The sequence below is a fragment of the Myxine glutinosa genome, chromosome 4 (assembly GCF_964187855.1).
Source record: "Myxine glutinosa chromosome 4, kmMyxGlut1.1, whole genome shotgun sequence".
Lineage (NCBI taxonomy): Eukaryota > Metazoa > Chordata > Myxini > Myxiniformes > Myxinidae > Myxine > Myxine glutinosa.
This window is the reverse complement of record NC_136264.1, coordinates 183,762,820-183,775,668: the sequence shown is the minus strand read 5'-3', so window position 1 is coordinate 183,775,668 and position 12,849 is coordinate 183,762,820. Positions and strand designations below refer to the sequence as shown.

At 44.2% G+C, this 12,849-nt stretch overlaps 1 protein-coding gene across 1 annotated transcript in view; it reads right to left on the bottom strand.

The window, feature by feature from the left end:
• DMTF1 (cyclin D binding myb like transcription factor 1) overlaps window positions 1-12,849 on the bottom strand; it is a 62,350-nt gene that overhangs the window by 35,355 nt on the left and 14,146 nt on the right. The window contains exons 2-5 of the mRNA XM_078776790.1: window positions 12,291-12,492; window positions 9,144-9,245; window positions 5,666-5,778; window positions 2,641-2,746 (exon numbers count right to left, since the gene is read on the bottom strand). Coding sequence (XP_078632916.1) covers window positions 2,641-2,746; window positions 5,666-5,778; window positions 9,144-9,245; window positions 12,291-12,399 — 430 coding nt within the window. The 5' untranslated portion in view covers window positions 12,400-12,492. The remainder of the gene's footprint in view (window positions 1-2,640; window positions 2,747-5,665; window positions 5,779-9,143; window positions 9,246-12,290; window positions 12,493-12,849) is intronic.

Below are 12,849 nucleotides of genomic sequence, written 5' to 3'. Positions count from 1 at the left end.
GCATTCAGGCCAGAGTTCAATTTTCGTCTCATCAGACCACATAATATTTTGCCTCATGCTCTCAGATTCTTTCACATTACTTTTTGCAAACACCAGGTGTGCTGTCATGTACCTTTTTCTCAGGAGTAGCTTCTATCTGGCCCTCTCCCATAACGCCTAGATTTGTGAAATGTTGTATAGGCTGTTGTCCTTTTGGCAGGTTCCCCCATCTCAGCCAAGGAACTCTGTGGTTCTGTCAGAGTGATCATTGGGTTCTTGGTCACTTCCCTGATAAAAGGTTCTTATTGCCCGGTTGCTCAGTTTGGTTTGTCGGCCAGCTCTAGGAAGAGTCAGTTCTATATTCTTTCCATTTCCGAATGATGGAGCTCACTGTGCTCTTGGGAATTTTAAACACTCTAGGAATTGTTTTATATCCTTCCCCAGATCTATGCCTCACAATTCTATCTCGGAGTTCTACGGACAGTTCCTTGAACTTCGTGGTAGAGTTTCTGCTCTGGCATGCACTGTCAACTGTGGGGCGTTATATAGAAAGGTGTGTTTCTTTCTAAATCATGTCCAATCAATTGAATTGCCCACAGGTGGACTCCATTCAAGTTGTAGAGACATCTCAAGGATGATCAAAGGAAATTTGATGCACCTGAGCTCAATTTGGAGCGTCAGAGTAAAGGGATTGAATACTTATTAACTCGAGACATTTTAACTTTTCATTTTTAATTAATTTGTAAACATTTCTAAAAAAAACAATTCCACTTTGACATTTTGAGATATTATGTGTAGATCAGCGACCAAAAAAATCTCAATTTAATCAATTTTAAATTCAGTCTCCAACACAACAGAATGTGAAAAAGTCAAGGGGTGGGAATATTTTGTGAAGGCATAAAAGGACAGATGTTGGACCAGCTCTTGATTCTCCTGCAGTGGCTGCTGTCTGCCTGTCTGAAGGATGAGAAATGATACGAATCATCAGAATGAATCATCAGAAAAGAGATCAGCAGGATTTTCTCAGGAATAAGATAGATCTTTGATGAAAATGAGGAACAAGACTAGGCCCAAGACGTTGCCTTGGGGGCACTCAATCCAGTCTTGACAGGGAGAGGAAGTGAGAGGATCCCGTTAAGAGCTACATGCGGATCACGGAAGTGGAGGTCAGTGATCCATGAGAGGAGGTGACCTTGGATGTCATCACACTTAAGATACTATCGCGTGACTACCCTGTAGTGAACACCGCAGGGCGACACGGATGACCAAACGAGCTTTAACTCCGAAGTGTTCAATTCAATGTGACGGTATTCTTCACATGCAAGGGAAATGGGGATGATGAACTTAACTGGATGGCTTCCACCCGACTTCTTCACACCTGGATAATTAATCAACTCAAACGACACAGAATTAAAATTTACAAAAATGCCGGCTTTATTAAAGAAAATGCCAGTCACAAAGAATGCACTATAAAACTAAATTCCCAATTGGAGCGCCCCCACACAGACCCGAATACAGACAATGGGAAAAATAACTGGAAAATAAATATGTGTGATTTGTGTCACTTAGCTCTAATCGGCTCTTGAACCTCCTCAGGAATCGTCCCGGTCCCCGCATCCTTGGCGGGAACCGCATGCTTTGCCGCACAGCTCGTGGGTGGAAAACCAGGCCTCCATGCACAGTTCGCTCCTCTGGCCATCGAGCGTGCGGCGAGCAGGCCGCGCTCGTCCACTCGTCTCTGCTCCACCAAGCACCGCTGCCTCTTATTCACTCGGCACGGCCCTCAGCCATCACAAAGCAACGGCCAAGCGCACCAGAGTCCACGAGCCGCGACTGCCTTTCCACACGATTGTCAAAAACCCAGTCAGGGATCTAAAATGCCTGCACAGTGACAATGTCACAACGCAAGAGGCAATAAGCGACTGTTCGCTATGGGATCCAAAACAAGACGAAGAGTGATGTCGGGACACGACCATTCACCACCAGATCCAGAACCCGAGAGAGAAAATGTCCGCCGTTCTAATTGTTTTGTCCTCGAGGCTCTGACGTCGTCCCACAACGTCTCCGTGTCTGCTCCTATCAGCGAGTCCCACGTTACCAGTCCTTGCGCCAATCAAATCCCGGACCAATCACTGCTCTGCAGGGCATGGCCTCATGGGCCTTTTGTGCCTGTGTGTTCACCAGGTAGATGTTATCCGCAGTAGTGCTCAATGTCCTGCTTCCGGTTGGTTTTTATTTAGTGTCATAAATGGGCGATTTCTTACTATCTGTGTGTGCTGCTGGTGTCATAAGGAACAGAGGAAAAATAACAGAGGCCATTACATACAGGGGATTAATTACCCTTAATCCCTAGATAATTGACAAACCCCACCCCTCTCATGGGGACAAAGATACGCTCTTCCACGACATACGGTCTACACAAATTTCCTACTTATTACATGGGGTTTCTTCTTCTTCAAGACAGTCGGAGCACACTACCTATGCAATTCTACCTGGACTAAAGTATTGCCTACCCCCTACAAACATAACAATACATAAAATAACTTCAAACTTAAGATAATATAGCTTTATATAGTATGGGTGCGAGATACACATGTAATTGGACAAGCCATGGCTTTCGAACACACTTTGCTTAAATTTCATTATGAAACTTGAACTCACCCTTATTTTGTAGAGAATTCTTATCTCCCTTTGTTGTAAACCATGTCTGGTTCACAGGATCAGCTTCAACCTGGCTTTGCTGTGGAGACACAGGATCTAGTGGCACCTGCACTCTCACCAACAAAGGAAGCCAGTCGAGTAGCATCAGTTGCTGCGTCCCCCTTTGACATGCATCAGGGCATAGTCTTCCACCTCCCGAGTAGACATTTGAAGTTTAACGATGTGAAAGTACAGGAGTGGATACGTATTGTTACAAAAATGACTTTGGGGTTAATAAGAAGTTATAGGCTTTCATCCGCAGCTCAATGGAATACTGTTCCCCCCTCTGGGCTGGTGCTCCTGCCTCACACCTAGCTCGACTTCACGCTGTTAAAAACCAAAGCGTTCAGAATCATTGAAATCTCCCGCGATGAAGCTAACTCCAAGGGCCTTTCACTCACTCACCGCAGGCAGGTTGGTGGTCTTTCCGTCTTCTACCGACTCCTCTCTGGCCTTGCCCCCCCCCCCCCCAGCTCTCTCTGGGCTCTGTCCCCCAAATATTCCTTCAGGTCGCACAAGATCTGCCTGCAACCCTCTTATGGTTAAACTGCCAAAATCTAGGCTCTCTGCTCACCTTCACTCTTTCATTCCCCTTTTCTCCCGCTTCTGGAACAAACTCCCCCACTCCATTCAATCCCACTCCTCCCTCCAGGTCTTTAAAACAGCTGTTCACCACCATCTCTTATCTTCCCCCATCCAAAACCTTGATCTTTTCTACTCCCACTAATTCACCCCAGATACACTTTTTCGAAATTCCAACTTCTTTCCTGGAAGTCCTTGCAGTGTCCATATATTTTATACCTCTCCCACCTCCCCCCCAAGCCCTCTCCCTTCCACAGTTCTCTCGTTGTCCCTGCTCTCAAATGTTGTGTTTGTGTCCTTCCCCCTCTCTCCCCATCTTGTCTACCACTCCCCTTATTTTGTGTTTTATGTGTTGGTTTGTGTCGGTTTGACTTTTTGTGTGATTAATGTTAGCTCTTTCACGAGCCTCGATCTTGTATCCCCCCCCCCAAAAAAAAAATTACCCACATTGTACTGTCATACAATTAATTACCCTCTACAAATGTTTATTCCACATGTGTTACCATCAAGCTTCAAACAGGAGGTTTTACAACCATGGCAGGTCCACATGTGTTACCTCGCAGAACCGGGACATCGACCGCGCATGTGCAAGTGCATCGCTATCTTCACCACAGCGGGATATCGCTACAGCATGATATACACCATGGCAGGATATTCACCACAGTGGGACATTCACTACAGTGGGATATTCACTGCAGCTGCTGTTCTCCTCAGTGTCATCACTCAGCCCATGTTCTCCTCAGTGTGACCACTCAGCCTGTGTTCTCCTCAGTGTGATCACTCCGCCCGTGTTCTCTCAGCACAATGTCTACTCAGCCAATGATCTCAGCACGATCACTCCGCCCGTGTTCTCTCAGCACAATGTCTACTCAGCCAATGATCTCAGCACGATCTCCACTCAGCCCGTGTTCTCCTCAGCACAATGTCTACTCAGCCAGTGATCTCCTCAGCACGATTTCCACTCAGCCCGTGTTCTCCTCAGCACAAGTCTACTCAGCCAGTGATCCCCACAGCGTGATCTCTTCCGCATGATCTCCACTCAGCCAGTGTTCTCCTCAGTGTGATCTCCTCAGCACGATCTCCACTCAGCCGGTATTCTCCTCAGCACGATCTCCATTCAGCTGGGAGTTCTCCTCAGCGTGAACCCCACACAGTCGGTGTTCTCCTCAACGCAGTCTCCACTCAGCTGGTATTCTCCTCAGCACGATCTCCATTCAGCTGGGGGCTCTCCTCAGCGTGAACCCCACACAGCCGGTGTTCTCCTCAATGCGGTCTCCACACAGCTGGTGTTCACCCCAGCATGATCTCCACTCAGCCGGTGTTCTCCTCAGTGTGATCTCCTCAGCACGATCTCCACTCAGCCCGTGTTCTCCTCAGCACAAGTCTACTCAGCCACCAGTGATCTCCACAGCGTGATCTCCTCAGCATGATCTCCACTCAGCTGGTGTTCTCCTCAGTGTGATCTCCTCAGCACGATCTCCACTCAGCCGGTATTCTCCTCAGCACGATCTCCATTCAGCTGGGAGCTCTCCTCAGCGTGAACCCCACACAGTCGGTGTTCTCCTCAACGCAGTCTCCACTCAGCCAGTATTCACCCCAGCATGATCTCCACTCAGCCGGTGTTCTCCTCAGCATTATCTCCATTCAGCTGGGGGTTCTCTTCAATACGGTCTACACACAGCTGGTGTTCTCCTCAGCCAGTGTCCTCAGCGCTACCTCCACTCAGCCGGTATTCTCCTCAAAACGATCTCAATTCAGCAAGGGTGTCTCCTCAGCATGATCTCCAAAGACACCATAGAAACCAAGCCCTTCAAGATCATTGAAATGCCCACGATGAACCTGAGTCCATGGACCTATCACTTGCCATAGCAGACGGGTCGGTGATCTCTCCGTCTTCTATCGCCTCCTTTCTGGTCTTGTACCCTTTGTTATTTCCGTTTTTTGCCCTCCCCTCCCCCAGGCCCAGGTTTCTGCAGGGCACACGTGGTCCACCCGCAACCCCCTTCTGGTGAAGCTCTCAAAGTCTAGAATCACTGCTCACCTCTATATATTTGTTCCTCTTTTTCCTGTCTGTGGAACCAACTTCCATTTTCTCTTCAATCTCATTCTACCATCTAGGTCTTCGAGACAGCTGTTCGAAGCCCAAGCTCACCCCTTTCCATACTTCCAGTTTTTCCTTCCTGAGTGTTTGCTTTTGTATCCATCCTGTCCAACCTGTATGACCTCCCCTGCGCCCCCTTCCTTATTCGTCTGTCTCCCACTATTTTGTCCCTCAACCCTGCCGTTGGTGTCCCCACCTCCCTTCTGTTTCTACTATTCCTTTTGTTCTATTACGTTCTGATCTGTTACACGAGCCTTGACTTTTTAATACAAAAAGGAATATAGTTACTAATTCAATTCAAACCTCGAGTTGGGCAATCGTTCCAGGGGAGTCATCACTGCAGGGAGCTTCCTGCAGGCTGGATGAGCTGCTCTCCTGTCCGATAACAACTGTCACTCCATAATCCTTGTTACTGCCTGGAATACACACCTTGTAGTTAATTCAGTCACATGTAAATCTGAATCAATGATAAGTATACAGCATATCCTCATACATGGTAATGCTCCATATAACCTGTAAAGCCATCGCATTAAAGAGTCGAAACGGTAACACGGAATCATATATTATACAAAAGGTTAGAGGAATTTTCAGCAATGTTGCAGATGAGAATCAAACTTACTAAAGTAAACTTTTCTTCCAACTGAGACCAAAAGTAAACTTTTCCTCCAACTGAGGTCAAAAGTAAACTTTTCCTCAAACTTAGAACAAATAAACTTTTCCTCAAACTGAGAACAAAAGTAAACTTTTCCTCCAACTGAGGTCAAAAGTAAACTTTTCCTCAAACTAAGACCAAATAAACTTTTCCTCAAACTGAGAACAAAATTAAACTTTTCCTCAAACTTTTCCTCTCTCGTCATAGTCAACGTGTGGCCCTGAATGGATTTCTCTCTTCTCCCCTTCCTGTTCTGGCTGGAGTTCCCCAAGGTAGTGTGCTGGGCCCTGTGCTTTTTCTGGTCTTCATCAATGATCTGCCTCCACAATGTCTGATGAATATCTGCCTGAAATGAATATCTGCCTCCACTATCTCCGACTCTCTGGAAAATCCTCTCTATCTCTTTGCTGATGACTCCACTCTCTGCCGCTCCATTCCTCATCCCGCAGATCGGCAGTCTGCAGCATCCTCACTCTCTGCAGACCTGGACAAAATCACAGACTGGTCAAACAAGTGGAACATGTCTTTCAATCCTGACAAATCTCACACTCTTACGATGTCTCCGAAAGGACCGACTGGAAAACCCTCCCATCTACTTTCTCAACAATCCTCTCCAAGAAGTTCTGTCGCTCAAGCTTTTGGGTCTCACTATCTGCCATGATCTTTCTTGGGAAAACCACATTTCCAAGCTGGCCTCCAAAGCCAGTCACCGACTGGGCATCCTCCATCGTGCGAAGTCCTTCCTTGGCACACCTGAGCTCCTCACCACATACAAGACTTTCATCCACAGCTCAATGGAATACTGTTCCCCCCTCTGGGCCGGTGCTCCTGCCTCACACCTAGCTCGTCTCCACGCTGTTGAAACCAAAGCTTTCAGAATCATTGGAATCTCCTGCGATAAAGCTAACTCCGAGGGCCTTTCACTCACTCACCGCAGGCAGGTTGGTGGTCTTTCCGTCTTCTACCGACTCCTCTCCGGCCTTGCTCCCCCAGCTCTCTCTGTGCTCTGTCCCCCAAATATTCCTTCAGGTCGCACAAGATCTGTCTGCAACCCTCTTATGGTTAAACTGCCAAAATCTAGGCGCTATGCTCACCTTCACTCTTTCATTCCCCTTTTCTCCCGCCTCTGAAACAATCTCCCTCACTCCCTTAAATCCCACTCCTCCCTTAAGGTCTTTAAAACAGCTGTTCACCACCATCTCTTATCTTCCCCCATCCAAAACCTTGATCTTTTCTACCCCCGCCAATTCACCCCAGATACACTTTTTTGGAAATTCCAACTTCTTTCCTGGAAGTCCTTGCAGTGTCCATATGTTTTATACCTCTCCCACACCCCCCAAGCCCTCCCCCTCCCACATTTCTCCCGATGTCCCTGCTCTCAAATGTTGTGTTTATGTCCTTCCCCCTCTCTCCCCATCTTGTCTACAGCTCCCCTTATTTTTGTGTTTTATGTGTCGGTTTGACTTTTTGTGTGATTAATGTTCGCTCTTTCACGAGCCTCGACCTTGTATACAAAAAAATAAAAAATAATAAAAACTGACACCAAAAGTAAACTTTTCCTCCAACTAACACCAAACGTAAGCTTTTCCTCCAACTGAGACCAAAAGTAAACTTTTCCTCCAACTGAAACCAAAAGTAAACTTTTCCTCAAACTAAGACCAAATAAACCTTTCCTCCAACTGAGGCCAAAAGTAAACTTTTCCTCCAACTTAGACCAAAAGTAAGCTTTTACTCCAACTGAGACCAAAAGTAATCTTTTCCTCCAAATGAGACCAAAAGTAAACTTTTCCTCCAACTTAGACCAAAAGTAATCTTTTCCTCCAAATGAGACCAGAAGTAAACTTTTCCTCCAACTTAGACCAAAAGTAAGCTTTTACTCCAACTGAGACCAAAAGTAATCTTTTCCTCCAAATGAGACCAAAAGTAAACTTTTTCTCCAACTGAGACCAAAAGTAATCTTTTCCTCCAAATGAGACCAAAAGTAAACTTTTCCTCCAACTTAGACCAAAAGTAAGCTTTTACTCCAACTGAGACCAAAAGTAATCTTTTCCTCCAAATGAGACCAAAAGTAAACTTTTCCTCCAACTGAGGCCAAAAGTAAACTTTTCCTCCAACTGAGACCAAAAGTAAACTTTTCCTCCAACTGACACCAAAAGTAAACTTTTCCTCCAACTGAGGCCAAAAGTAACTTTTCCTCCAACTGAGGCTAAAATTAAACTTTTTCTCCAACTGACACCAAAAGTAAACTTTTCCTCCAAATGAGGCCAAAAGTAAACTTTCCCTCCAACTGAGGCTAAAATTAAACTTTTCCTCCAACTGAGACCAAAAGTAAACTTTTCCTCCAACTGAGGCCAAAAGTAAACTTTTCCTCCAACTGAGGCCAAAAGTAAACTTTTCCTCCAACTGAGGCTAAAAGTAAACTTTTCCTCCAAATGACACCAAAAGTAAACTTTTCCTCAAACTGACACCAAAATTAACTTTTCCTCCAAGTGAGGCCAAAAGTAAACTTTTCCTCCAACTGAGGCTAAAAGTAAACTTTTCCTCCAACTGAGACCAAAAGTAAACTTTTCCTCCAACTGAGGCCAAAAGTAAACTTTTCCTCCAAGTGAGGCCAAAAGTAAACTTTTCCTCCAACTGAGGCTAAAAGTAAACTTTTCCTCCAACTGACACCAAAAGTAAACTTTTCCTCAAACTGACACCAAAATAAACTTTTCCTCCAAGTGAGGCCAAAAGTAAACTTTTCCTCAAACTGAGACCAAAATAAACTTTTCCTCCAATAGGTGGACAAGTGAGAAAAAATAGAGACGTTCCGATGGGGGAGTGAAGTAAAAAGAGGGAATTAATTAAATATCTATACACACAGGTGCAAAAAGAAACAACAACAACAAAACATTTTACACCATTTTGGTGTCAGCAGGGGAGGAAAATGCCAATTCGTACCAGTCTTGAATGTCTGTTGTACAAGACTTTTCATACTCTAATACACATGTAGCACATCATGAATGATCATTTGCATTCAATGGACCAGTTTTTAACCATCACAATGGATCTCATAGTCATAGGCCCTTCCTCAAGTCTCCTTACAAACAGAATATTGTGTGGATTTGAGGTTGAGTCAAAGATGCACACCTGTAGCTTCTGATGATGTTGTCAAGGCTGGGTCATCCTCAGACAGTAAGCAAAGCTCTTTCTGTGCTGACTCAACATTGTCATCTACTCCAAGTGAATTGTCTGGTGGGGATACAAAAGCGTGACGTCACAGTGTTAACATCCTAATTTGTGATGAAAAACTAAATTGGTAGCTTATAGCAATTAATGTTGGAGAATAATTAAAAATGAAACTGTAAACTAGTCGATTTCAAACCACTGCACCCTGGACTTGTGTTTAGGGATGTTTACCATATACAGTACTGTAGTCCTACATCACAATTTCCAAGAGTGAGTTGGTGGAGAATGTGGAGAACCAATAGAGAAGGAAACGAGTTTGTAACCACTTTACTACTCCAAAGTAACTGTTTGTAGCCAGCTCGGTTTTGGGGGATATTTATATTATTTTTGGAAACCTTTCCTTCTGACACCAGCATAGAGTCATTGTTTTCACGTTACTCTTCCAGCCCCTGCACTTGATATGCTGGCCTCTTGTTTTGTCAAGGAAAGTACCGCTCCACGACTTTGCAGGAGCATCATGGCGGTTTTCATTCATGGTGTCCGCAGTCAATCTGTGGATTATTGTGAACTGTCTGGCCCATTATTCAAAATGGCCCTGTTTTGGCATCAATGAACAGTCTTACACATACAGCATGGACCTTGCAACTTCATGGACATTACCGTGACAATGTCTAATATATATATATATATATTCTGGCCCAAAACGGCGCTTTCTTTCATGTGCTCAAATGTGGATGGTGGTTGTGTTTTCACCCCTGTTTGTCTGTTTGTTTGTGAGCAGGATATCTCAAAAAGTTGTGCACGGATTCGGACGAAACTTGTTGGACAGGTTTATTGCGTGACAAGGACTAATTGATTTGATTTTGGGGAAGATCCGGATCTGGATCTGGATACTGGAATTTTTTAATTTATAAATGATTATACTGTTCAGCCTGGTGGAGATATGCAGTCTACCAAGTGCAGTTCTACTTCTCTGTTTATTCTTAATTATCTGCTCAAAGTTGTGGAAATGTTGTGCATCTTCCACTTCCAGAGCATAGTAATTCCGGCTTCCAAAAGATCCTTCCCAGATCGAATATCCCATAGAAACCAATCGGGACCAGTACAACATTTCTATGGGTCTCTATTGGAAATCAAGGTTTCTATAAGTTTCTACAGGAACCAGTAAAGTTTCCAGTAGAAACGTAACCAGATCCGGTTGAAACCAATAGAAACCATTAGATGCAAATGGTCTGACTCCCCATAGCAACCCATAGAAACCATTAGATGCAACTGGTCTGACACCACATAGAAACCAATACGAACCATCAGATACAACTGGTCTGACACCCCATAGAAACCAATAGGAACCATTAGATGCAACTGGTCTTACACCACATAAAAATCCAAATAAATCATTAGATGCAACAGGTATGACACCCCACAGAAACCATTAGATGCAACTGGTCTGACACCCCATAGAAACCCATAGAAACCATTAGATGCAACAGGTATGACACCCCACAGAAACCATTAGATGCAACTGGTTTGACACCCCATAGAAACCAATAGGAACCATTAGATGCAACTGGTCTTACACCCCATAGAAACCCATAGAAACCATTACATGCAACTGGTCTTACACCCCATAGAAACCATTAGATGCAACTGGTCTGACACCCCACAGAAACCCATATAAACCATTACATGCAACTGGTCTGACACCCCATATAAACCATTAGATGCAACTGGTCTTACACCCCACAGAAACCCATAGAAACCATTACATGCAACTGGTCTGACACCCCATATAAACCATTAGATGCAACTGGTCTGACACCCCACAGAAACCCAAAGAAACCATTAGATGCAACAGGTATGACACCCCACAGAAACCATTAGATGCAACTGGTTTGACACCACATATAAACCAATAGGAACCATTAGATGCAACTGGTCTTACACCCCATATAAACCCAAAGAAACCATTAGATTGAACAGGTATGACACCCCACAGAAACCATTAGATGCAACTGGTCTGACACCCCATAGAAACCCATAGAAACCATTAGATGCAACTGGTCTGACACCCCATAGAAACCATTAGATACAACTGGTCTCACACCACATAGAAACCCAAAGAAACCATTAGATGCAACTGGTTTGACACCCCATATAAACCAATAGGAACCATTAGATGCAACTGGTCTTACACCACATATCAATCCAAATAAACCATTGGATCCAACTGGTCTGACACCCCATAGAAACTCATAAAAACCATTAGATTCAACTGGTCTGACACCCCATAGAAACTCATAAAAATCATTAGATACAACTGGTCTGCCACCACATAGAAACCATTATATGCAACTGGTCAGAAACCCCACAGAAACCCATAGAAACCATTAGATGCAACTGGTGTGATACCCATAGAAACCAATAGGAACCATTAGATTCAACCGGTCTGACACCCCATAGAAACCCACAGAAACCATTAGATGCAGCTGGTCTGACACCCCATATAAACCCAAAGAAACCATGAGATGCAACTGGTCTGACACCACATAGAGAAAACGCTGGACTGTTCTGAAGTGGCCAGCAATGAGTCCAGATCTAATTCCCATTGAACACCTGTGGGGAGATCTGAAAACAGCAGTTGGGAGAAGTCACCTTTCAAATCTGGGAGAACTGGAGCAGTTTGCACAAGAAGAGTGGGTCAAACTGCCAGTAGAGAGGCGTAGGAAGCTCATTCATGGCTATAGGAAGTACTTCACTACAGTTATTTTGTCCAAAGGCCGTGTTACCAAATATTAAGTCTAGGGTGTCAATAATTTTGTCAATGCCATTTCTTTTTATTTTCTGTTTTAAAAGGATATATTAAGTTCTGAATCAAAAACAAAGGTTCTGTAATATTAACAGTGAAATAAAGAATTGTGGAGACAAAATACTTTTGTCAATTTCAACTTCGTTTTCTGGAAGAAATGGTGCATTATTTGAAAAAAGTGCAAGGGTGCCAATATTTTTGGCCATGACTGTATATACTGTGCATGTACTATTGATTGATATTATTCATTTTTTTGCCATACCAATCAAATTTATTCCCAACCAACCCCAATATGTGCATACCATTGCAGCTAAGCACCAGGTTTCCATCCTCATCTTGGCACACCAACACACTTCCCATGCCATCGAGCGGCAATGTTGGACTATCGTGGTCATCCTCCAAGGAGGTCATTTCCCCTGGTTGGGCAAACCTCGGGCACGCACATCACACTGGGCTCTCTATGGACATTCCCCGTGAGTGGACATGTCGTGCCACCCAGAGCTACTTGACAAGCAGGAGGAAGAAAACAATGATTAGCCAGCACGACAGTTATGGAACAATACTTGGACATCTCTACTAATATTCCCTGGTTTTAAAAAAGTATATAAAATGAAGGCATCATTCAGGCATTAATGTATAACGATGCAATATTTTTTGATGAAAAAAGCGAAGAAGGAGTTATAGGATCCCCTGCATCTCATTTTCCACAAATAATTGCCTTTGCCAGTTGTTTATCAGGGAAGGCCTACTCAATAATGGTTGCTCGCCATGTGAGTCCCTCACTTGCACTTAGATCTATTTATTTTTGCAACTTGGCACTTTTTATGACTTATTGTCTCCTTATGTTGTTCACGCAGCCAA